This window comes from Stegostoma tigrinum, chromosome 14 (assembly GCF_030684315.1).
Source record: "Stegostoma tigrinum isolate sSteTig4 chromosome 14, sSteTig4.hap1, whole genome shotgun sequence".
Taxonomy (NCBI): Eukaryota; Metazoa; Chordata; class Chondrichthyes; order Orectolobiformes; family Stegostomatidae; genus Stegostoma; species Stegostoma tigrinum.
In genome coordinates, this window is record NC_081367.1 from 49,458,172 (window position 1) to 49,485,938 (window position 27,767).

The window sequence follows — 27,767 nt, forward strand, 5'->3', positions numbered from 1 at the left end:
ATGGATACGTACGGCTGTTTGTGGCCAATCATAGTGAATGGCTCCAAGAGTGTGATTGAGACTTGTAGCAGCAAAGTTCCTAATTATTGGCAAGATAAAAGAGAAAGTATTGTTGTTCCATTTTCAGAAGATGTTGGTATGTAAAGTTGTAAGGTAGAGACAATGGTCTAATGTTGAAAGAAGTGAGCTTAAAATGACTTCATCTTTTTCTGTAGATATCGATGAATGTGTAACCAGCACTTCAAATTGTGAACAAAACTGCGCCAATACAATTGGAAGCTTCACATGCAGTTGCCTTCCTGGTTACAGCATCAATGCAACAAACAGTTCGCGTTGTGATGGTACAACATACTCATACTCATCTCTGTAGATGAATCGCCATTTTTGATTTTAACCTTGTACTGTTGTGACTGTTTTTCGGAAAGTATCCATGGAGAGTTCACTGCATTTGAAGAAGACAATAATCAGCTTTTCCTTCAATGTTTTGCACGTTGGAATTTGAGAACAGGTTTATGGCAGCATTATTGGAACGTTTGTAGTAAAATAATTTATTCTGATAAATCTTGAAGACATCTCTTCTCATGACATATCACTGAACAGGGGCACAAAACCTTTCGTTCAGAGTCAACACAATAATCAATTTCACAGCTACCTTCGATCAGATGCTTTATTAGTGAATAGGAAAACATGCTTTACAAGTACTGGAAAGGTTTTGGAAGCGACTGATATCAGTTTTCTGAAGACGTCCAGGACCAGAGGACAAAGTTTAAAAACAAGGGCTAGGCCATTTAGAACAGAGATGAGGAAAAACCTCTTCACCCAGAGAGTGGTGGATATATGGAATGCTCTGCCCCAGAAGGCAGAGGAGGCCAACTCTCTGGATGCTTTCAAGAAAGAGATAGACAGAGCTCTTAAAGATCATGGAATCAAGGGTTATGGGGATAAGGCAGGTACAGGATGCTGATTGTGGATGATCAGCCATGATGATAATGAATGGTGGTGCTGGCTCGAAGGGCCGAATGGCCTACTCCAGCACCTATTGTCTATTGTCTCTTGTCTAAGTCAACCGATCAGTCGAGATACATTCACCATGTCTGATAGATTGTCAGGACAGTTTTAGCCTTTGAGAAAATAGGCAAGAGAGCGAGGCCAATTTTTCTGCAGACACGGATTGGTGGTCCTCAACAAATCAGGCTGTGAAACGCTCTGCACCACAACAAGTGGGAGGTTTAGCCCAGTAGTTGTCGACATGAATTCAGCACTGACTTGAAAATACATACGCTTGCATTGCAATTAAATCATTACATGCCGAGAAAATCTGCCACTGAAGTTGTTGCAATTAGAATTAAATGAAGAGCTGCCTTTGCTTTGCAAACATAGGGTTTTGGAAGACAAGTCTTTGCAGTTTATCATGAATAAAGTAAGCAATTCACTGAAAATTCATATCTTGCCTTGTTAATTAGAGTTTGTTTTGACAGCAGAATACGACATGTGCAGGGAGAAATAGGTCACCACCAATTGAGGCTTCAGGTAATTACCAAATCGCAACAAAAGCCATGCAGTTTTGACTTTCAATTTGCCATGAACCGATCTTGTCAATCTGCCCAATCTGTAGTTGTAGGATTGTAGGTAAGAAAGTGAAATGTAGAAAATCAATGATTTTTCAAAGTATGAGGATTAAATTGCACTATATTGCAATATGGTACCTTAGACAGGATAGCAAATGGATATGTACAGCTGTTTGTTGCCAATCATAGTCAATGGGTCCAAGAGTGTGATTGAGACTTGTAGCAGCCAAGTTTGTATTTCATGGAAAGATATCAGAAGTGATATTGATGTCGATTTACAGAAGGTGTTCACATTAAAAGTTGTAAGGAAGAGACGATGGTCTAATGTTGAATGAAGTGAGCTTAAAAAGACTTCACTTTTTTCTGTAGATCTCGATGAATGTGTAACCAACACTTCGAATTGTGAACAAAACTGCGCCAATACAATTGGAAGCTTCACATGCAGTTGCCTTCCTGGCTACAGCATCAATGCAACAAACAGTTCACGTTGTGATGGTACGACATTTTTATCTCTGTAGATGCTTCGCCATTTTTGATGTTAACCTTGTACTGTTGTGAATGTTTTTCGGAAAGTATCCATGGAGTGATCACTTCATCTGAGGAATACAATCATCAGCTTTTCCTTCAATGTTTTGCACGTTGGAATTTGTGAACAGTTTTATGGCAGTATTATGGGAAGAGTTGTTGTAAAATAATTTATTCTGACAAATCTTGAAGACATTTCATTTTGTTTGCTTAGTTTTGTTTTGCATATTTACAACATGATGTTAATAGTTGCTCATGACATATCACTTAACATGGGGACAAAAATTTTCTTTCAGAGTGAACACAATAAACAATTTCACAGCTACCTTCGATCAGATGCTTTATCAATGAACATGAAAACACATTTTATGTTGAATGAAGTGAGCTTAAAAAGAATTCAATATTTTCTGTAGATATCGATGAATGTGTAACCAACTCTTCGAACTGTGAACAAAACTGCGCCAATACAATTGGAAGCTTCACATGCAGTTGCCTTCCCGGTTACAGCATCAATGCGACAAACAGTTCACGTTGTGATGGTACGATATGTTTATCTCTGTAGATGCTTTACCATCTTTGGTTTTAAACTTGAAATGTTGTGAATGTTGTTCTGAAAATATCAATGGAGAGTTCAGTGCACTTGAAGAAGACAATAATCAGCTTTTGCTTCAACGTTTTGCGTGTTGGAATTTGTGAACAGTTTAATGGCAGTCTTATGGGAACATTTGTAGTTAAATAATTTCTTCTGATACGTTTTAAAGGCATCCCAATTTGTTTGCTTAATTTTGTTTGACACATTTTCAACATAATATTAATAGATGCTCATGACATATCACTTTAACATGGAGTCAATATTTCTAAGTTAGAGTGGACACGATAATTGTTTTCAATGCTACTTTCCATCAGGAACTTTATCACTGAATAGGAAAACAAGTTTGACAAGTATTGGAAAGGTTTTGGAAGCGACTGATATCAGTTTTCAGAAGATGTTAACTGATCAGTTGAGATACATTCACCATGTGTGATGGATTGTCAGGACAATAGTGGCCCTTGGCAAAATAAAAGCAAGTGTGCGATGCGCATCTTTCTGCAGACATGGACGGATGTCTCCCAACATATCAGTCTTTAAACGCTCTGCACCGCAATAAGTTGGATTTGTAGCCTGGTAGAAGTCGACATGAATTCAGCACCGAGCTGAATATACTTGTGTTTGCATTGCAATTAAATCATGACTTGCCTGGAGAATCTGCCACTGATGTTGTTGCAATTAGATTTCAATCATGAGCTTTGCAACCATCGGTTTTTGGAAGGCATCTTTTGGCAGATCATCATGAATGAAGTCACAAATTCCATGAAAATTTTATGTCTTGACTTGATATTTAGAGATTGTTATGACTGCAGAATACGACATGTGCAGGGAGCAATTGGGAGCCACCAACTGATGGTTTATGTAATCCCAAATAACGAGCAAATGCCCTTGGTTTTTCAACTTTCAATTTGCCATTTACTGATCATATCATTCTGCCCAATCTGTAGTTGTAGGATTGTTTGTAAGAGAGTGAAATTAGGAAAATCTAAGATTTGTCAAAGCATTAAAATTAAATGGCACTATATTGCAATACGTTACATTTGTCTGGAAAGCAAATGGATATGTACAGCTGATTGTGGCCAATCATAGTGAATGGCTCCAAGAGTGTGATTGAGACTTGTAGCAGCAAAGTTCCTAATTATTGGCAAGATAAAAGAGAAAGTATTGTTGTTCCATTTTCAGAAGATGTTGGCATGTAAAGTTGTAAGGTAGAGACAATGGTCTAATGTTGAATGAAGTGAGCTTAAAATGACTTCATCTTTTTCTGTAGATATCGATGAATGAAATCAATTGCCTGAAAATTCATATCTTGCCTTGATAATTAGAGTTTGTTTTGACAGCAGAATACGACATGTGCAGGGAGAAATAGGTCACCACCAATTGAGGCTTCAGGTAGTTCCCAAATTGCGACAAAAGCCATGCAGTTTTGAACTTTCAATTTGCCATGAACCGATCTTGTCAATCTGCCCAATCTGGAGTTGGAGGATTGTAGGTATGCGAGTGAAATATAGAAAATCGAAGGCTTTGCAAAGTATTAAGATTAAATGGTGCTATATTGCAATATGTTACACTTGTTCGGATAGCAAATGGATACATACATCTGTTTGTGGCCAATCACAGTCGACGACACCAAGAGTATGATTGAGAATTGAACAAACAAAATTCATATTTAATGGAAAGACATAAGAAAAGCTATCGTTGTCAATTTACAGAAGATGTTCACATGAAAAGTTTGAAGTAAGAAACGATCGTCTGATGTTGAATGAAGTATGCTTAAAATTATTTCACTATTTTCCGTAGATATCGATGAATGTGTAACCAACACTTCGAATTGTGAACAAAACTGCGCCAATACAATTGGAAGCTTCACATGCAGTTGCCTTCCTGGCTACAGCATCAATGCAACAAGCAGTTCGCGTTGTGATGGTACGACATATTTACCTCTGTAGACACTTCACCATGAATGATTTTAGATTTGCACTGTCGTGAATGTTTTTCCAGAAATATCAATGGAGAGTTGAGTGCATTTGAAGAACACAATAATCAGCTTTTCCTTCAATATTTTGCACGTCAGAATTTCTGAACAGATTCATGGAAGTCCTATTGGAACATGTGCAGTAATATAATTTGTTTTGATTCATTATCTGATTCAGTTGCTTAATTTTGTTCTGAACATTTTCATGATGATATTAATAGTTTCTCATGACATAACACTTAACATGGGGTCATTGACCTTCTTTTATAGTTAACTCAACAATCTTTTCCATAGTTACCTTCAATCAGATGCTTTACCTGTGAATAGGAAAGCAAGTTTTACACGTACTGGAAAGGTTTTGGAAGCGGCTGATATCAGTTTTCAAAAGACGTTAACTGTTCAGTCGAGATACATTCACCACATGTGATGGATTGTCAGGACAGTATTAGTCTTTGTTAAAATACGCAAGGGAGCGAGGGAAATGTTTCTGCAGACATGGATGGATGGCGCCGAACAAATCAGGCTGTGAAACGCTCTACACCACAACAAGTAGGAGGCTTAGCCCAATAGTTTTCGGCATGAATTCAGCACCGAGTTGATAATACTTGCGTTTGCATTGCAATTAAATCATTATTGCCTGGAAAATCTGCCACTGATGTTGTTGCAATTCGATTTCTATCAAGAGCTGCCTACGCTTTGCAACCCTAGGTTTTTGGAAGGCAAGTCTTTGCAGCTTATCCTGGATAGTTCGAGTTTGTTTTGACAGCAGAATACGACATGCACAGGGAGAAATAGGTCACCACCAATTGAGGGTTTTGGTAATGACCAAATCGCAACAAAAGCCAAGCAGTTTTGCACTTTCAAGCTTCCATTAACTGATCTTCTCATTCTGCCCAATTTACAGCTGGAGAATTGTAGGTATGAGAGTGAAATATAGAAAATCAAAGATTTTTCAAAGTGTTAAGATTAAATGGTGCAATATTGCAATATGGTACATTTGTCAGGATAATAAATAGATATGTACAGCTGTTCGTGTCCAATCAATGTCAATGACACCAACAGTATGACTGAGACTTGAAGCAGCAAAGTTCATAATTAATGACACAATATAAGAAATGGTATTGTTGTCAACTTGCAGAAGATTTTTACATGAAATGTTGTAAGGAAGATACGATGGTTTCATGTTGAATGAAGTGAGCTTAAAAAGACTTCACTTTTTTCTGTAGATCTCGATGAATGTGTAACCAACACTTCGAATTGTGAACAAAGCTGCAGCAATACAATTGGAAGCTTCACATGCAGTTGCCTTCCTGGCTACAGCATCAATGCAACAAACAGTTCACGTTGTGATGGTACGATATGTTTATCTCTGTAGATGCTTCGCCATTAATGATTTTGGAATTGCCCTGTTGAGAATATTTTTCAACCATATCAATGGAGAGTTCAGAGCATTTGAAGAAAGCAATAATCAGCTTTTCCTTCAATGTTTTGCACGTTGGAATTTGTGAACAGTTTCATGGCAGTATTATGGGAATATTTGTAGAAAATAATTTATTTGTATACATTTTGAAGAACTCTCAATTTGCTTGCATAATTTTGTTTTGCACGTTTTCAACATGATATTCATAGATGCTCACGACATATCACTTAACATTGGGACAAAAATTTTCATTTAGAGCGAACACAATAATCGATCTCATCGCTACCTTCGATCAGATGCTTTATCACTGCATAGGAAAACAAGTTTTACAAGTACTGGAAAGATTTTGCCAGTGACTGATATCAGTTTTCAGAAGATGTTAACAGATCAGTAGTTACATTCACCATGTTTGATAGATTGTCTGGACAATTTTATCCTTTGGGAAAGTTAAGGAAGAGTGTGATGCATATCTTCTGCAGACATAGATGTATGTTAACCAAGGTATCAGGCTGTGAAATGCTCAGTACCACTACAACTGGGAGGTTTAGGCCGCTGGCTGTCGACATGATTTAGGCACCGACATGAAAGTTACTTGAGTTTGCTTGGCAAGTAAATATTTATTTGCACACAAATTCTGCCAATGATGTTATTGCAATTAGATTGTAATCTAGCGCTGCCTGCACTTTGCCACTGTTGGTAATTGGAAGGCAATACTTTGCAGCCTTTTTTGAATAATGTAACCGATTCTCTGAAAATTAATCTCTGGCCTTGATATTTCGAGTTTTTTTGCCTGCAGAATGCAATGCGTACGGGGAGAAATAAGTCACCACCAATTATTGGTTTAAATAATGACCAACACACAATAAAAGCCATGCATTTTTATCTTTCAATTTTGACTCAACCGATCTTGTCAAACTGCTCAAATTGTAGTTGGAGAATTGTAGGTAACAGGGGGAAAATTAGAAACTTAAGGCTATTGTCAATATTACAATCACGTGGCACTACATGGTCATATGATACATTTGCTAGGAAATCAAAAGCACATGTTTCGATGTTTATGGCCAATCATGGCTAATGGCACCGAGAGCATATATGAGAGCTGATGAGGATGGTTCATATTTAATTGGAAGACAACATAAAAGATATTATGATGAAGTTAGAGTAGTCATTTACATGAAATGATGAAATCATTTTATGCATACTTTGAACATTAGGTCTAAAGTTGAACAAAGTGAGCATTGAAAGATTTCACATTTTCCTGCAGATATCGATGAATGTGCAACCAGCACTTCGAATTGTGAACAAAACTGCGCCAATACAATTGGAAGCTTCACATGCAGTTGCCTTCCTGGATACAGCATCAATGTGACAAACAGTTCACGTTGTGATGGTACGACGTATTCACCTACATAGATGCTTCGTTTTTAATGATTTTGGAATTGCACTTTGTAGAAAGATTTTCCAATAGTTTTGAAGGAGTTGTCAGTGCATTTGAAGAACACAATAATAATCTTCTCCCTTCAGTGCTCTGCACAGTGGGTATTGTGGACTCCTTCATGGCAGTAATGTGGGACTAGTTGCAGTAGAACAATTTACACTTATGCATGTTGGAGACATTTCAATTTGTTATTTTAAATTTGTTCTGTCCATTTTCAACATGCTGTTAATTTATTTTCATGTGATATTGCTAAAATTGGGTGAAAAATTGTAGGTTAGTGAGGACACAATGATTCAATTCTTGACCACCTTCAATAAGATGCTTTACCAAACATAAGAAAAACAAATCTTATAAATACTGGAAAGTGATTCCAAACTACTGATGTCAATTTTCAGAAGATGTTGACAGATCATTAGAGATACTGTCACCAAGTGTGATAGATTGTCAAGACTTATAACCATTGGGAAATAAGCAAGAGCGTGATGCAAATTTTTCTGCAGTCACGGATGTAAGCAAACCAATGTATTAGGCTATGAAACGCTCTGCACCACAACAAGTGGGAGCTTTAGCCAGGTAGTTATCAATATGAATTCAGCACTGACATGAAAATCACTTGCATTTGCATTGCATGGAAGTATTTGATTGCAAAGAAATTCTGCCACTGATGCTGTTGTTATTAGATTGTCATCAAGATCTGCCTTTGCTTTGCCACTGTTGGTAGTTGGAAAGCAATATTTTGCAGCTTCTTATGAATGAAGGAACTGATTCTCCGAATATTAATCTCTGGCTTTGATAATTAGAGTTTTTTTAATAGCAGAATATAATGCATATAGGGAGAAATAAATCACCATCAATTGATGCTTTAAGTAAGATCAACGCATAACAAAGCCATGCATTTTGCACTTTTCAATTTGCCGTCAACCAATTTTGTCATTCAGCATAAACTGTAGTTGGAGAATTCTCGGTAAGAGAGTGAAAGGTATAAAATTAATGTATTGTCAGAGTATTAAAATTGCATGGCACTATGTTGCAATTTGACACTTTTGTCAGGATAGCAAATGGATAAGTTCGGCTGTTTGTGGCCAATCATAGCCAATGATGCCAAGTGTGTGATTGAGACTTGTAGAAGCATTGTTCTTATTTAATGGAAAGACATAACAAATGGTGTTTTTGTAAATTAACAGAAGATGTTTACATGAAAATTTGTAAGGAAGTAATGATGGTCTAATGCTGACTGAAGTGAGCTTGAAAAGACTTCACATTTTTCTCTGGATATTGATGAATGTGCAATGAACACATCAAATTGTGAACAGAACTGCGCCAATACAATTGGAATCTTTGCATGCAGTTGCCTTCCTGGATACAGAATTAATGCATCAAACAGTTCTCATTGTGATGGTACAACATACTTATCTCTGCAGATGCTTCACCATTCATTATTTTAATAGAAACCGTTTTTCCAACAATTTCAAAGGAGACTTCAGTGTTTTTGAAGAACATGACAATCAGCTTTAGCCTTCAATGTTCTGCATGCTGTGTGTTGTAAATGGTTTCATTGCAATATTATGGCATCACTTGCAGTAAATCAATTTATTCTGATACATTTTGAAGACGTCTCAATTTGTTTTCTTTAGCTCGTTTTGTACATTTTCAACATGCTGTTATTAGATCCTTGTAACAAATCACTTAACATTGGGATAAAAATTGTAAGTCAGTGGGGACACAGTGAACAAAATCATGGCCACCTTCAATAAGATGTTTTATTGGAGAAAAGGGGGAACTAAAATTGCAAATACTGGAAAGTTTTTGCAAGTCACTGATGATAATTTTCTGAAGATTTTAAAGGCCATTATAGGTACAGTCAACATGTGTGATTGGTTGTCAGGACTGTTTTAACCTTTGGGAAAATAAGCAAGAGTGTGATGCAAATTTTCCTGCAGACATGGATGTGTGTCAGCCAATATATGAGCCTGTGAATCGCTCTGCACCACAACAAGTTCGAGCTTTAACCCAATACTTGAAGACTTGACTTCAGTAGTGACATGAAAATGACTTGCATTTGTTTTGCAAGTAAACCTTTAATTGCTGAAATTGCTATGAAGAGCTGTGCATGCTTTGCCTCTATAGATAGTTGGAAGGCAATATTTTGCAGCTTATTATGAATGAAGTAAGCAATTCCCTGAAAATTCATACCTTGCCTTGATAATTAGAGTTTGTTTTGACAGCAGAATACGACATGTGCAGGGAGAAATAGGTCACCACCAATTGAGGCTTCAGGTAATTACCAAATCGCAACAAAAGCCATGCAGTTTTACACTTTCAATTTGCCATGAACCGATCTTTTCATTCTGCCCAATCTGTAGTCGGAGGATTGTAGGTAAGAGAGTGAAATGTAGAAAATCAAAGATTTGTCAAAGTATTAAGATTAAATGGTACTACATTGCAATATGATACATTTGTCACAAATGCAAACGGGTATGTACAGCTGTTCGTGACCAATCATAGTCACTGACACCAAGTCTATGATTGCAACTTGTAGAGTATAGTCCAGATTTAATGGAAAGACATAACAAATGGTATCGTCAATTTACACGAGATTTTTACATGACAATTTGTAAGAAAGTGATGATGGTGTAATGTCGACTGATGTGAGCTTTAAAATATTTCACTTTTTTTCTGTAGATGTCGATGAATGTGTAACCAACACTTCGAACTGTGAACAAAACTGTGCCAATACAATTGGAAGCTTCACATGCAGTTGCCTTCCTGGTTACAGCATCAATGCAACAAACAGTTCGCGTTGTGATGGTACGACATATTTATCTTTAAAGTTTTCTGTTGTAATGATTTTAGAATTGCACTTTGGAGACTGTTTTCACAATGCTTTCAAAGGAGGCTTCATTGATTATGAACAACAAAATAATGTGCTTCTTACTTCAATGATTTGCACTCGTGAGTTTCGTTGAACTGTTTCATGGCAGTAGCATGAGACCTATCATGGTAAGACACTGTATTCTTATATATTTTGATATGATGATATGCACTTGGCAACATGGGGTCAGCACCAACATGAAAATCACCTTTCTTTGTAATGGAAGGAAATATTTAATTTCACAGATATTTAGCCACCGATCGTGTTGCCATTAGGTTATAACCTTGACCTATCAAGCACTTATAAAAATGGATAGGTAGAAGGAAAGACTTTACATCTCATCATAAATGAAGAAACCAAATCTGTCTGAAGTAATCTCTTGCCTTGACCAGTTAATATATTTGAAAGCGGAATATAACGTGTACCAGGAGAAAAAAGTCGCCAGTTGTCATTGGTCTAAATATTTAACAATGTGCAACAAAAACCATGGATTTTGCACGTCTCAACTTAGCATCAACCGATCCTATTGTTCAGCCCAAACTGTAGTTGCAACATTGTAGGCAAAAGTGAGTGAAATTTTGAAAGTCCAATGTGTTAGCAGTATTACAATCGCATGCCACTTTTTGTCCAAATTACATACTCGTGAGGAAAGCAAATGGATGTGTGCCGAACATGACCAATGGCACCAAGAGTTAGAGTGAGACTTGAAGAACCATAGTTTATATTTGGCGGAAACACATTTCAAATGATATTTTTGTCAATTTACAAAGGATGTTCACATGATAAGTTCTAAGAATATGATGATTTCATTTCATGTAAATTTTTAATGTATGGTCTAGTGCTGTGGAATGTGTCCATTAAAACATTACCCTTTTTTCAGTAGAGATTGATGAATGTCCAACGAATTCATCGAATTGTGAATGAAGAGATAGTAAGAACTGCTGATGCTGGAGTCAGAGATGACATAGTGCAGAGCTGGAGGAAGATAGCGTGCCAGGCAGTGTCAGAGAAGCAGGAAAGCTAATGTTTTGGGTCGGGACCCTTCTTCAGAAATGGGACAAGTCTTCCTGAAGAAGGGTCCTGGCCCAAAGCGTCAGGTTTCCTGCTCCTCTGATGTTGCCTGACCCACTATGCGTCTCCATGCTCAATGCTGTGTTATCTCTAAACTGTGAACAAAACTGTGCTAATACAGTTGGAAGCTTCACATGCAGCTGCTTTCTGGGCTACAGCATCAATGCAACAAACAGTTCACCTTGTGATGTTAGGACATATTTATTTCTATAAATACCATGAGATTAATGATTTTAGAATTGCACTCTGTAGAACATTTTTCCAACGGTGTCAATAGACCTTCAGTGTGAATGAATAAGATAATCAGCATCTCACTTCAGTGTCCTGCACTTTTGAGATGTGCGGGCAATTTCATGGCAGTATTTTGGTACCAACTGTGTTACAACAATTAATTCTTATTGTTAGGGCTACCTTTGACTGAGCAGCTGTAAATGGCTAAATGTTACCCATAGCTAATGCAGCATAACACAGCTGACAGTACTTAGGGAGCCTGCGGAATAATTTGTTCAATTAGCCTTCTCAAGAAGAGCTATAGACCCAAAGTAATGAAACTGAGACAGATTGTGCAGCTGTAGTTTATGCATTTGACGGAGTCAAGATTGTTTCACGCTGTATTTAATTATTGATTCTGTCTGCAATACATAAGTAGTTTTTGTTAAGATCATTCAAGTAATCATAGGTGTAGATTTTGAAGTAGTTATAGATTAACTCATATACAAAAATGTCACTAACGGCATTAGAAGAAAAGATTCAAATAAAATTATGAGAGTAAACCAGTCTCAGACAGTAAATGTAGCCCCCACATCATTACAAGGAGAAAGAAATGATAGGCGCAGAAACTAGCAGACATTATCATGTGGGGTGAATAAACACATTATAAGACACATATGGATAAAGACAGGATTGTCTGGTAAATACAATAAGAAAGAAACTGCTCACAAGTTTTTAGCTAAAGAATTCTACTATTAGGTGTAACCACATGGCTTTGTTGGAACTGACGTCATAATGGTTTGTACAAATTTATATTCTTTTGTTTTTCCTGTCATGAAGTTAATAAGGAATTTAAAAGGTGATTATGTGATAGGCAAGTATCCAATTAATTGGCAGTTAATGTGGTGCAGCTGGCAAATGTGTGAGCAGGAACGTACTTGAATACAGTGTCCGTTGGGAAAAGCCCCAAGGAGGGAGATAAGAGAATCTGGGAAACATAAGACCGTGGAGGAATGGGGATTGACCCTGGTGCCCTTTGGAATCCCAGGCTATGGGTGGGTTGGCCTAGCTTGAGAAGATCTTGGCTGAGCATGACTCTGTGGCCTATGGTACTGTGACACCTCCCGGCACCTCTTCACTGTCTGTGACTGTTGCCTGGAGGCTCTCCCTATTCCCGGCCTGCTGCCTGGCTTCCAGCCTTGGAGCATCTCCCAGCTCCCAAACTATGGGCAGCCTGACCTGATCCTGGCGCTGCGGCCCATGGGACTATGGCTTCCCCGGGGACACTACACAGCCTGGGGCTGCTCTTTGGCTGCTTGCCCATCTTACTGCAGCCTACAGCTCCCAGCTGCCTTGTTATTTTGTGCTGGCCCTGTACATCCTTTCCCTCAGCTAGCATTCCCAGAAGAGGGTTAAGGACACAATCTTGTGGCTGGACTGTCTTCAGGCGTGGGGCTAGCGCTACCCTTGCAACCCCCTTCATCCCCTTCCCCTTCTATCCTTAGTTGCTGCTGTTGTCCTGCCAATACCCCTAGCTGTGGTTATTGAACTTGACTCATACGAGTCCCAGAATGCCCCCATTCGGACATCCTCCTGTGCCAGCCTGCCGGCTTGGTGGTTGCCCTCAGCACAGGGAGGGTTATTTGAAGGGTTACCTCCCCATGGGTACCATACTTTGTTACTCTGTCATCCGTCATCTCCCTGGAAGTTGTCCCGCTTGAGGTATCCTCCACAGACACTCATGTAAACAGGCCACAGCCGGCAATGTTTTCCTTGGACCTTTTGGACATTCTCTACTTGGGAGAATGGGCTTCCATTGTTGAAGCTCATGGCTTCCAGGAACTCATCCTAGTTGGCAGCAAACATACTCCACCCCTTCTTGCTGTCTGTTGAGACGGCCTTGTGCAGTCTGCTGTCCAGGGAGAACAGCAGGAACTTGGCCATCTCAGCATTATTGCAGCCACTTATTTCTCCCACCTGTTCCACTTCCATGAAATGTAGAGATGGGTCCCCTTTGAGTGTAAGCTTATCCAAGTGTGCCACCATAGTCCTGTGCTGGTGGGTTCCATGTGGGGATGCAAAACGACTCTCTAGATCCCTCTGCTCTTGACCATCCTGGGACGCACCATATTTGTTCTGCTGTACTAGGGATATGGGGCCTGGTCCGGACCTTCCTGTAATGGCTTTATGTCCCATCTACCTGCTGCTGAACTGGGCTTGCTCATGGTGCCAGAGGTACTGGTCAATTCTCCACCTGCTGTCACACTGGACATCTCCTGGCCACTGGTGACTGAGCATCCCAACTGCGCTACTGTCTGCTCCTGCCTCACACCCTTGCTCTTCCCTGTCTACCTGGGCTGCACCCAGGTTTATCGGGCAAGCTATGCCTCTGGGCCCGGGACAGAGCTAAACTTAGCTTATTACAAGTTAGCCAGGAAGGATCTACAGAGACAGCTAAGAAGAGCCAGGAGGGGACATGAGAAGTCTTCAGCAGGTAGGATCAAGGAAAACCCTAAAGCTTTCTATACGTATGTCAGGAATAAAAGAATGACTAGAGTAAGATTAGGGCCAGTCAAGGACAGCAGTGGGAAGTTGTGTGTGGAGTCTGAAGAGATAGGAGAGGCGCTAAATGAATATTTTTCATCAGTATTCACACAGGAAAAAGACAGTGTTGTCGAGGGGAATACTGAGATACAGGCTATTAGACTAGACGGGATTGAGGTTCATACAGAGGAGGTGTTAGCAATTCTGGAAGGTGTGAAAATAGATATGTCTCCCGGGCTGGATGGGATTTATCCTAGGATTCTCTGGGAAGTGAGGGAGGAGATTGCAGAGCCTTTGGCTTTGATCTTTATGTCGTTATTGTCTACAGTAATAGTGCCAGAAGACTGGAGGATAGCAAATGTTGTCCCCTTGTTCAAGAAGGGGAGTAAAGACAACCCTGGTAATTATAGACCAGTGAGCCTTAATTATTATTCAATTATTATTTAGGGTTTTCCTTGATCCTACCTGCTGAAGTTGAGGGCAAAGCGTTGGAGAGGATTATAAGAGATAGAATTTATAATCATCTAGAGAGGAATAATTTGATTAGAGATAGTCAGCACAGTTTTGTGAAGGGTAGGTGATGCTTCACAAATCTTATTGAGTTCTTTGAGAGGGGACCAAACAGGTGGATGAGGGTAAAGCGGTTGATGTGGTGTATATGGATTTCAGTAAAGCATTTGATAAGGTTCCCCATGGGAGGCTATTGCAGAAAATACAGAGGCACGGGATTGAGAGTAACTTAGTGGTTTGGATCAGAAATTGGCTAGCTGTAAGAAGACAGAGGGTGGTGGTTGATGGGAAATGTTCATCCTGAAGTTCAGTTACTAGTGGTGTACCACAAGGATCTGTTTTGGGGTCAAGGCTGTTTGTCATTTTTATAAATGACCTGGATGAGGGCATAGAAGGATGGGTTAGTAAATTTGCAGATGACACCAAGGTCGTTGGAGTTGTGGATAGTGACGAAGGATGTTTTAGGTTACAGAGAGACATAGATAAGCTGCAGCTGGGCTGAGAGGTGGCAAATGGAGTTTAATGCGGAAAAGTGTGAGGTGATGCATTTTGGTAGGAGTAACCAGAATGCAAAGCACTGGGCTAATGGTAAGATTCTTAGTAGTGTAGATGAGCAGAGAGATCTCGGTGTCCATGTACACAGATCCTTGAAAGTTGCCACCCAGGTTGACAAGGTTGTTAAGAAGGCATACAGTGTTTTAGCTTTTATTAATAGAGAGATCAAGTTCCAGAATCAAGAGGTTATGCTGCAGCTGTGCTAAACTCTGGTGTGGCCGCACTTGGAGTATTGCGTACAGTTCTGATCACCGCATTATAAGAAGGATGTGGAAGCTTTGGAAAGGGTGCAGAGGAGATTTACTAGGATGTTGCCTGGTATGGAGGGAAGGTCTTACAAGGAAAGGCTGAGGGACTTGAGGCTGTTTTCGTTAGAGAGAAGAAGGTTGACAGGTGACTTAATTGAGACATATAAAATAATCAGAGGGTTAGATATGGTGGACAGGGAGAGCCATTTTCCTAGGATGGTGACGGCGAGCACGAGAGGGCATAGCTTTAAATTTAGGAGTGAAAGATATAGGACAGATGTCAGAGGTAGTTTCTTTACTCAGAGAGTAGTAAGGGAATGGAACGCTTTGCCTGCAACAGTAGTAGATTCGCCAACTCTCGGTACATTTAAGTCATCATTGGACAAGCATATGGACGTACATGGAAAAGTGTAGGTTAGATGGGCTTCAGATCGGTATGACAGGTCGGCACAACATCAAAGGCCAAAGGGCCTGTACTGTGCTGTAATGTTCTATGTTCTATGTTCTATAAACACAGATTAAACACAATTAGTACGTAAACAGCAGTTTTAATTACAGAAACTTTAATCTGGCTTCCTACCCTTGGGATCCCTGCGCTGTCACCGCTCGCCTTACCTCACTGCTAGCTTTAGGTCTCCGGAGTTTAAGCTCACCACTAAGGAAAATGCAGTTTTGAAGTACAGCTGGCTGTTGAGGTTCTTGCTGTCAGTTCTGTTGGTTTAGAACAGGCCTTTGTCTGGAAGCTCTTGTTCAGATAGCACTTGGTTGGCTTCCCCTCTATCGGATGTCCTTTGTTATGATGACACCCTTGGTTTTGCTTCCTGATTCAGCTTCTCTGTTCAGCCTCTCTGGTTCTTTTTGGGGCTAGAAATCTGTGGGAAGCTGTTTGTGCAGAAGCTTGTTATTGAAAAAGGCTCGCTCCCAGGTGAGATCAGGGATGGCAGCTATATTCTATTCAAGAGCTACCAATGCTGTGTAAACGTGGACAGGAATAAGACAGGACTTCATACCTCCATACGAATGAAGTAACCAATTCTCTCAAAAAGAATCGCTGGCCTTGAACACTTGAGTGATGTTGAAAGCAGAATACAATGTGTAAAAGGTGAAATAAACCATTAGTAGGTTTAAATGAATATCAATATGGAACAAAAGCCACGTGTTTGGTGCCTCTTAACTTGCCGTTAATCAATCTTGTTGTTCAGCCCATATTATAGTTGGAGCATTACAGATAACATAGATAAATATAGAAAATCAAAGGTAATATCAGTACACCAATCACATTGCAGTACATGGCCATGTGATATATTTGTGAGAAATGCAAATGGACATTTGCAGTTGGTCATGGCCAATCAAGGCCGATGGCACCAGAATTCTGTATCAGTCTTGAAGAACCATAGTTTTTATTAAATGGAAAGACATCACAAAAGATATTGTCAATTTATCGGATGATGTTTGCATGACAGAGTCCTGATCTGGTCTAGCGTACATGTGACTCTAAACGCATCGCAATGTGGTTGACTCTTAACTTCCCCCAGGCTATTGGGGCATTAAATCTGCCTAATCAGTGATGCCCTCATCCTGTAAATAATTTTTTTAAAAAAAGACATGTTGGCATCTTTTGCTGAAGGAATGATGTATGAGAGTAGAGAAGTGTTCTTACCACATGCTCTACAATATATTGTGAGTCTGCATCTAAATATTGCATATAGTTTTGGTTCCTTTACTTGAAGAAGGACATAATTGCATGAAAGGCATTTCAAAGAAGATTCATTCAATTAATTCCAGAGATAAAAGGCACATTTTATAAGGAGAGACTGAGCAGTTTAGGCCTATACTCACTAGAGTTTAAGAGGATAAGAGTAGGCATGGTTAGGAAGTTTGAGGTGTAGTGGACAGCGAAGAAGGCTACCTCAGAGTACAATGGGACCTTGATCAGATGGGCCCATGGGTCGAAGAGTGGTAGGTGGTATTAATTTAGATAAATGTGAGGTGCTGCATTTTGGAAAGGCAAGTCAGGGCAGGACTTATACACTTAATGGTACGGTCCTGGGGTGTGTTGCTGAACAAAGAGAACTCGGAGTGCAGGTTCATAGTTCCAACAAAGTGGATTCCCAGTTAGACAGGAGAGTGAAGAAGCAGTTGGTATGCTTGTCTTTATTGGTCAGTACATTGAGTATAGGAGTTGAGAGGTCATGTTGTAGCTGTATAAGACATTGGTTAACAAACAAATAAAAGAACAAAAGAGAAGTACAGCACAGGAACAGGCCATTTGGCTCTCCAAGGCTGTGCCAATCATCATTCACTGACTAATCTCAAAAACAAACCATCTTCCCTTATTCAGTCCATATGCCTCTAATCCCTCCCTATTCGTGTAGCTATCCTGTTGCCTCTTAAATGTTGCCAATGTGCCTGCTTCCACCACCTCTTCTGGCAGTGTGCTCCAGGCTCCTGCCACTCTCTGTGCGAAAAGCCTTTCTTGCACATGTCCCTTAAACTTTTCCCCTCTCACCTTGAACTTGTACTCCCTTGTAATTGAAACTTCAACCCTGGGAAAAAGCCACTGACTATTCACCCTATCTATGCCTTTCATAATTTTGTAGACCTTTACAGGTCTCCTCTCTGCCGCAGTCTTTTTAACAAGACCAGGCAGCATCCTGGTGAACATTGTCTGCACTCTCTCCCAAGCTTCCATATCTGTCTGGTAACATGGCAACTAAAACTGTACAAAAATACTCCAAATGCAAAGTTTGCCAACTCTTGTACTCCATGCCCTGGCAGAACAAGGAATGCATGCCAAATGCCTTCTTAATCACTTTGGCCACCTGTCTTGCTACTATAGAAAACTGTGGACCTGTACACCCAGACACACCTGAATGTTAATGTTCCGAAGGCCTCTGTCATTAACAATATAATTCATACCTAAATTTGATCCTCCAAGATGCATCACTTCTCATTTGTCTGGATTAAACTCCATCTACCATTTCTGTGCCCAAGTTGCCAATTAATCTTTATCCTGTTTTATCCTTTCACAATTGTTGGCATTATCAGCAGTTCCACCAATCATTACGTCATCTACAAACTTGCTAATCAGACCGTCCACATTTACTTCCAAATCATTTATATACATGACAAACAACACAGGGCCTAAGACTGTGGAACACCACTAGTTACAGATTTCCATTATAAAAATCACTCTTCCATCGCACCCTTCCACCTTCTATGACCAAGCCAGATTTATATCCATCTGGCCAGCCCACCCTGAATCCCATGTGATTTTAGTTTTTGTACCAATAAGTCATGTGGGAATATATCAAATGCCTTATGAATGTTCATGTAAACTACATCCACAGCCCTTCCCTCATCAATTATCTTTGTCACCTCTTCAAAAAATTTAATCAGGTTGGTGAGACATGACCTTTCCCATGCAAAAACCACGCTGCCTATCACTCACTTGTCTATTTTCTCCCAAATGCATATATATCCTGTCCCTCAGTATCTTCTCTAAGAGCTTGCCTACCACAGACGTCAGGCTCATTGACTATAGTTTCCCAGATTAACCCTGCTTCCTATCTTAAACAAGATAACAACATTGGCTAATCACCAGTCCTATGGAACTTCATCTATGGTCAAAGAGGATGTGAAGTTATCTGCTAATTCCCCAACTATTTCTTCCCCTACCTCTTCCAGTAACCTGGGATATATCCCATCTGGTCTTGGGGTCTTCTATTTAATGCAATTTAGGTGCTCAAAACTGCCTCCTTCAATATATTGACATTCTCTAGGGTATGCACACACTCATCCTTGACCTCAATGTCAGTCATGTCCTTTTCCTTGGTGAATACTGATATAAAGTACTAATTAAGGATCTTCCTTTAGCTCCATGTATAACTTCCCTCCTTTGCCTTTTGTCCTACTTTTTTGCTTGATACCCTCTTTCTTCTAATGCATGCCTAAAAAGCCTTGAGATTCTCCTTAACCTTGTTTGATAATGACTTTTCATGGCCCCTTTTAGCCTTCCAAATTCTGAATTTAAGTTCCTTCCTCCTGTCTCTATACACCTTAATGGCTTTGACAGTTTGTTGCTGTCTAGACTTATCGTATGCTTCCTTTTTCCTTTTGACTAAGCTTACAGTTTCCCCTGTCATCATGGTTCCTGAATCCTACCATTCCTATCCTTCAGTTTTGCAGGGACATGCATGTCCTGTACTTCAATCAACTGGTAGTTTAAAGCATCCCACATGCCAGACATAGATTTGGCCCCAAATAACTGCTCCCAATCTACATTCTCCAGTTCCTGTCTCATTTGGGTGTAATTGGCCCTCAGCCAATCAAGCACCCTCACTTGAAGGCCACTCTTGTCCTTGTCCATGACTACTCAAAATCTTATGGTGTTATGATCACTAAGCCCTAAACACTCTCCAACTAAAATTTCGATCACCTGTCCTGGCTCATTCCCTAGGACCAAGTCTAATATAGCCTCATCTTTGGTTAGGCTGTCAACATACTGCCTCAAAAAGCCCTCCTGGACACATCCAACAAATAGCTCTCCATTCAAGCCCCTGGCTCAAAGTCAATAAGAGGAAAAGTTGAAGTCATCCACCACAACTGCCCTGTTTTTTTCATACCTTTCCAGTCTCTGACTAAATATCTGCTCCTCTGTCTACTATGAGCAGTTGGGAGGTCCATAGAAAACTCCTAACATTATGATTTCACCCTTCCTATTACTAATCTCCACCAATAATACCTCACTGCAATGTGACCTCCCTCAACACAGCTGTGATGTGATCCCTAATCAGCAATGCAACTCCCCCATCGAAAACAGTGATATCCTTGAATGTTAAGCTGCCAGTCCTGTCGCTCCTTTAACTATGTCTCTGTAATCATAATAGCTGCATAATTCTATGCAATAATCCATGCTTTTAGTTCATCTGTCTTACCTGTCATATACTTCCTGCATTGAAGTAAATGCACTCCAGACCTCCAGTCCCTCTGAGCCCTGTGACTTTCCTCTGCCTGATCATATATTGACCTGTTATTCTGGTTCCCACCACCCTGTCACACTGATTTAAATCCTTCTGAAGAGCTCTAGCAAATCTCTTGCCAAGGATATTGATGTACTTCCAGGTCAGATATTGGTACCATGCTTCTTATACAGGTCCCACCTTCCACATCTCAAGACATCTCAATGATCTATATATCTAAAACCCTCCCTCTAGCTCTGTAGCCACATATTCAACTGTACTCTGTCTCTGCTCCTGGCCTCACTAGCCCGTAACATGGGTTGTAATCCTGATACTACTGGTAGTCCTGCATTTTAGCTCCCTACCGAACTCCCTGAATTTCGTCTGAGCAGAACCTCTCCCTTCTTCCTACCTATGTCATTTGTGCCAATGTGGACAATGACTTCTATTGTTTCCCTTCCTGTTTCAGGATATCCTGTACCTGCTCAGAGACATCCAGAAACCTGGCACCAGGGAGACAACACACCACCCTACAGTCTTGTTCACAGCCACAGAAATTCCTGTCTGAACCTCTGACTATCAACTCACCGACTACTATTGCTTGCTCCACGCTGATCTACGGCAGAACCAATTGTGTTGGCACAGGTCTGGCTCCTGAGAGGCTACCCCCAAACTGCCCAGCAGTATCCAAAACAGTATACCTGTCTGAGAGGGGAATAACCACAGGAGACTCCTGCACTCCCTGCCTGCCTTTCCTAGCCGTCACCCCATCTACCTGTCTGGACCTGTGCTGTGACCACCTCCCTAAAGCGAGTGTTGTCTGTCATTCCTTCTGCCTGCTGTATGCACCACAGTGTGTCCAGCTGCTTCTCCAACTGAACCACACAGTCTGTGAGGAGTTGCAGCTGGTTACACTTCCTGCTGACATTGTTGTCGGGGACAACTGCTCCCTGATTTCCCTGATATCTGGCAGGAGGAACATACCACTGCTCTAATGTCCATCTCTGTCTTGTACAGTTAAAAAAATAGATAAGAATCTTACCTGACCTGATTTCATTGCAGGGAACTGTTTCTTTGGTTTGAGTTTGGAGGAAGCACCACACTGATGTAGTGTTTCAGGTTTAACCAGTCCTTGACAATAGTTTCACTGTAACATTCAGACCAGTCATGGTGATTGAAGTGCTGCATCCCAGAATTTCTCTCAGTGACATCTCTGCCACCCTCTGAGCTGCCAGAGGAAGTGGTGGAGGCTGGTACAATTACAACTTAAAAGGCATCTGGAATAGGTATATGAATAGAAAGGGTTTAGAGGATAGGGGCCAAATGCTGGCAAATGGGGCTAGATTAATTTAGGACATCTGGTTGGCATGGATGAGTTGGACTGAAGGATCTGTTTCCAAGCTGTACAGCTGTATGACTCTATGACTCTATCTAATTGAGGTATGTAAGATGCTAAATTGGATTGACAAAGTAGACATACAATGGATCTTCCCCTTGTAGGGCAATCTAGAATGAAAGGTTCTTGTTTTATGCTAGGGGGTGGAAGATCTGAAACAGAAATGAGGAGGAATTACTTCTCTCAAAGGGGCAAATTCAATACCTAAGAATGTGGTGGATACCAGGATATTTAATAAATTTAAAGAGGAGGTAGATAGATTTTTATTTAGTCATGGATTGAAGAGGTGTAGTGAGTGGACAGGAGAGTGGAGTTGAGACCAAGATGAGATCAACCATGATCATATTAAATAGCAGAATGTGCCCGAGGGGTTGAATTACTTACTCTTCCTCTTAATTCTTATGTTCTAGTAAAAAAACACTGTGTTTATATTTAATAGAAAGATATCACTAAAAATATTGCTGTCAATTTATCAAAGGTGTTAACATGAGAGTCCTGAGCAAGTGTTGTAACAACGCTACTTAGATTGCCAATGTATTGTTTAGTGTTGAGCAAAATTTTGCATGAAATCATTGCACATTTTCCTGAGACACCGATGAATGTGCTATCGACACATCAAGATATTAAAAAATCTGCATCAATACAATGAGAGTTTTATATGTATGGATTCAGGATTCAGCTCCTGGGGAGGGGATGGCTAAATGCTAATATCACTGGATTATTAATCTAAGGACCTGGATTCAAACTCCACCACGGCAGATAGTGGAATTTGAATTCACTTTTTAAAACATATGTAATTAATACTCTAATGATATAACTGGAGCTGCATTGCAGCCAGGTAAAGGCAAAGTGTTCTGTTATACATTTGACTCTTGCCTTGAAGATATTGGACAGTTTTGGAATGCAGGAGGTGAGTTATTTGTGACAGAATCCCTAGCTTCTGATCTATGATTGTTTGATAATTTTAGAAAGCTGTTGACAATTGTTGACAGGTCTTAACAAGTTAGACATTTCCAAAGTGTTTATGAAGCATTTATGTACAATCTTCTCTGTAGTTAACTGTTCCAAAGAATTCCTGCCCCTCTCCCCATCGTCATCCATAATCTGTTACAATTGCCTCCAAAGGATATTAGATGCTTTGCCCAAAGGATCCTTGCCTCCAAGATCCAATGTGTTCAAGCTCCAAGCTCCACATCCACAGGGGTATGTCAGTTGCCAAAGGATACTCTGGCTATCTAAAAGCAATGCACTGCGAATAGACCTGCCCTTACCTGTTCAAATCTCTCCACTCTGGGTTCCAGATTTCAGGAATTTCAATGGCACACTTCTTTCAAGGTGGTTAGGAATTTAAATGGCCAGATGCTTCTGGAAGCTGTGAGCACATGAACCATGGATCAGCCCCAATCTCACCCCTGTCCAAATGAGAGAGGGCATGTTCATGGAAGGAGCTTGTGCTTCCTGGCAAATTGCAGCGTTGTTGTCTTGATAAAGACGCTCTCCATCCTGATGAAAATCGAGGCCAGAGTAATAGCAACCACAGAAGCAGCTCATTTAGCACTTCATGTCCATTTTCTGTTTCTATTACAGGATTCTATTTTTTTTGGCTTTTAGCTATCATTTACAGAAATATAACCAGACTTATGTTCATCAGTTAAAGAATCTGATGACCAGTATGTTTTGTATACAATATTTGTATAATTTTGTCTTATATCTACCCAGAGTCAGGGAACTGAAATACTTGAGAAACATTCTGACAACAGTTTGCCTCAATCACTAATCACTTTTCCACATCATTTGCAGCACAACGCAAAGTAATCCTAAGGTTTACTGTCTCAAGTGAGGATGTGAATTTGGCTGATCAACTAATAAGAGAGGAAGTTCTTCAAAATCTTCAAGCTTTAGCCCATAACATGGGAGGTATGTTGTAAAAAGTACCCATGCAATGTATAATTCTGTACTGTCACCAAACTCCTCTAGAAGTGAATGAATGGGTGCTTTATGAAAGTACATTTTAGTTCATCTTATTTTGGGAATGCCATTCTGCCTAAATTTAATGCAAAAGTCTGGGGCCAACTGACATTAACCACAACATTCAAGGAGAGTATTTCTATTACAGAAAAAACACATAGAAACAGCACGGAAGAATTTTGTTAAGCATATGCTGCATGTCTATCAGGGGAATGGGTAACACTGGGGAAGCTGGCAGCTCTGCACGTTCATGCCTGTCCTCCACTGTTGATGAGAGACGGGCTTGGCAGTCTCCCGCCATTGCACCAATTGAGGTTCTCAAATGAGTCAATTCATAGTCATTTAAGGGCTTTCCTCCTTCAGGGACTGGTATTTTACCAATGGCAGCATGTGCCCAGACCTCATGGCACTTGGTGGCCCTTTGTTGACCCAGAAAGTGCCAGCACTAACTGCTCGTGCACTCTAAACAAAATCCCACTCCCCACAAGGTGTTATCTCAATGGTTCTGGACTGTCGTGTTCCACCACATCCAGGGGATAAATCACAATGTTTGTCTGTGATAATAAAATAGTGATAATTCCAGCAGTCAGATTAGATGCAAATGCATCAAACAGAACATATTGTTGTGATTAATGAGGCTGAAAACTGTCTTGGTAATAAGAATTCACGCTTAGAGATCACTTCAGCATTAGAATTGGCAACACTGCTTTTTCTCTGATGACCACTTCCAATGCTGAGTGATCTATCACAACTCTTGCATTGAATTCACCAATTAAATTTATCTGACAAGACACACAAAGGCTTTAAAATACCTAATGAACCAATTGTCAATCACAACTACAGAGGCCCTGCCCAAGACATCATCATGCCAACCAATCAATGAATTATTATTATTATCAAAGCAATTCCTTTCCTATAATCTTTACTACTTAAACTGGTTATATCTAATGAATATATAAATGTACTACCTATATTTTCTGACTGATCAATATCAATGGAAATTTCAATGTACGTTGTATAAAATTACATTTCTAATAGGTTATATTGTACTAATAATGTTATTATTAAATTTCTTTTCAGCAAAGATAGAAAAGAAGAGATAAGTGAAATCTGCAAGTAATGTCATACTGCACTTCATATCGCAACCTGCATAATAGTGTGATCTCAAGCGGGACAAGAGTGTTTTATTACTGTGTTATTTAATTGAAGTTTTACATTTGACTCCTGTATGATCTGTACCATCTCTGCTCTAATTAAATTATTGTTGATTATTAATATAAATGGGAATTCCATTAAACCATATGAATTAACATTTCCATTCTCAGATACATGAAACAATTTAAAGCAGGCATATTGTTAAATACAACTAATGCTACAATATTGAAATGCTATAACAGATAATATTGTCACAGCTACTCAGGAAGACTTGGAAATGGATTTTCAAATTATTTCCTGTTGTAAATCTGCTATTATAGATCAGCCTCTTATTTTTATTTTCAATTTCTTTGAAATCAAACTGTTTAGTTGACTGGAATTTACATTGAGAGGAATTTAAAATCCTTTATCTGAAATCTTTTTGGAGGTGCTCCTGCCCCTCCCTCTGTGGTGGTTAATCAACTATTAATCATTATATATCATTATTGAATTTAAAAATTTCCCAAGGCCATTCATCGAGGAATTAGAAAACAAAATATAATACTCAGGCCATATAGAGAGCTGTTGGGGCAGATGACAAAAAAAGCTATGTTTTAAGGAGTGTTTCAATGGAGGAAAGGGTTGTAGGCTTTAGAGAGAGAGTTCCAGATTTTCAGACTGGGGCAACATGGTGCCCAGTGGTACAGCAAACAAAATCGGGAATGGTTAAGAGAATGAGAGGAATATTGTAAATCAGACAGGGTTCCCTTGCCTTCCACAGTCCGTCTTTTATCCCATTTGGAATCAGTGACACAAAGCACAACCAAGAAAGCAGCTTCCATATAGCGTAATTACTCTTTATTTATAAACCAAATCATAGCATATACACAAATAAACACATGAATTGCTTGAAAAACTCAACCGGACTGACAGTATCTATGGAGAGAAAACAGGGTTAATGTTTCGGGTTCAGAAACTTCTGTAAGTTCAGCTCTTAGTTCAGTTTCAAGACTAATTATAGAAAGATATTCAATAAATGCTTCACATCATGACTGACAGAAATATACAGAAAACAAAATACGTTATAGCATCCAACGCCACAAAAAGAACATCAGAATGATAAAATGCTCTTCAGTGCAGGTGACTTGGAGGATTGTAAATAGAGGTGATTAGAGAGATAGGGCAAGACCAGAGGTTTGAAAATAAGCATGACAGTTGTAAAATTGAGGTATAGTTTAATCAGGAGCCATTGTAGGCTATTGAACACAGATGGTGCTGATGGATGGGATTTGGTGCAAATTATGATATCAACAACAGAGTTTTGGATGACCTACAGGTTAGAAAGTAAGAGACCAGACAAGAAAGCATTCGTATATTCAAATCTATAGGCAAAAAAAACATGGATGAGAGTCTACAAAGCAAATGAGCAGATAGTGGGGCAAAGATAACCAATGTTAAAGAGTTAGTGATAGGCCATCATAGCGATGGCACAGATCAACGGTTTGAAAGTATATCTCAGGTTTAAATATGATTCCAAATCTGCAAACAATCAGATTCTGCCACAGAGTGTTTCAAGGGAGAGGTATGGAGACTTTGAGTAGGGAACAGAGTTTTGTGGTGCAGACCAAAGACAATACATTTGAGGGAGGTGCTAACAAATTAAAGCTGAGTGTCTTTAACGATTATATGGAAACTGACATTATGCCTTTGGATGATATTGTCAAGGGAAACCAAGAACTATGAGAAGGTCCAAGTGGGGAACCATTTACCATGGGAGCCAATTGAGAAAGTTGAATGGTCAGCAGTTTTGGAATAGGATCAAGAGCAGGATGTATGTTTTCTGGACATGAACAATTTAGCAAAGGCACAGGGGGAGACAGGAAAGAGATCAAAGAAAGGTACAAATTCAGATCTAGGCTAGTCAAGAGCCTTAGAGGAAGTTTGGCTGGTTGGGCTAGATTGGTGAAGGAGTTGGCAGAGGCAACCGATTGATGGTCTTAATATTGGTATTAGAGAAATCTGTGATCTCCTCATGCTGGTTCTTGGAGTTAACATTCATTTGCTGATATTCGGACAGCTTAAACTCCAGGCAAAAGCATATATGTGACACAGGTTTTAAATTAGGAACATTTTAAAAAAAATATTGTAACATCTGTCCACAAAGGCTTTAATAGTAATGATTACAGTCCATTTGTTGGTATCGCAGGGATAACTGCTGGAGTTCACACTTGCATTGAGGACTTAAATTGGCAATTTGCTTGTGTGATACATGACCTAAATTTCAAAATGTAGTCCAAGCAGTGAAAGTTGTGAATAAGAACAGAAAATTACCGCAGATTAAAAATGTACAATTCCAAGCTATAAAAATAAATGGACAAATGTTGGGCATCCAGGATAATGTTATGGAAATTAGTCAAATGGTATTAGATTCTCTACGCGGTGGAGTTTTGTGCATGATTGTACCAGACCCATCTGTAACAGCACTAACACTTGGTGGCAATGTTGATGGAGGGCATTGAGCAGGGGTTCTGAGCATTTCTCTGGGACCAACACTAGCAGCTAATGATGGTGAAAGAGGGCAGCTTGAGTAATCAAATTGATTCTCGTTGGAAAGAAAGGATGTTTTTGGTTTGGAGAGGGCTGGTGGGAAGGGCAGCACTGTGGGTATTCCTCAGCCCAAAGTAACACAAGCAGCCATTCCATGCACATAGTGTAAATAATACCTTGTTTATTCTTAATTTCCCTCTGTGTTTGTAATGACCTGATGCCAATTAAATAAAGAA

The 27,767-nt window shown here is 39.7% G+C and overlaps 1 protein-coding gene across 1 annotated transcript; it reads left to right on the forward strand.

Annotated features, from left to right (window-relative positions):
* On the forward strand, positions 1-27,767 carry LOC132210488 (fibulin-5-like). The gene is made up of 5 exons (XM_059650826.1): positions 1-136; positions 7,342-7,467; positions 10,198-10,323; positions 23,683-23,799; positions 24,931-27,767. Exons 1-5 carry the CDS (start codon positions 1-3, stop codon positions 24,951-24,953), a joined length of 528 nt encoding a protein of 175 aa, XP_059506809.1. The 3' UTR covers positions 24,954-27,767.

Excerpts from the sequence above, each read along its gene's own strand:
- LOC132210488 (XM_059650826.1), top strand. The coding sequence starts at position 1 with ATGGATACGTACGGCTGTTTGTGGCCAATCATAGTGAATGGCTCCAAG. Across the intron at positions 137-7,341 it reads TCCATTTTCAGAAGATGTTG|ATATCGATGAATGTGCAACC; the intron begins GTATGTAAAGTT and ends ATTTTCCTGCAG. Across the intron at positions 7,468-10,197 it reads AAACAGTTCACGTTGTGATG|ATGTCGATGAATGTGTAACC; the intron begins GTACGACGTATT and ends TTTTTTCTGTAG.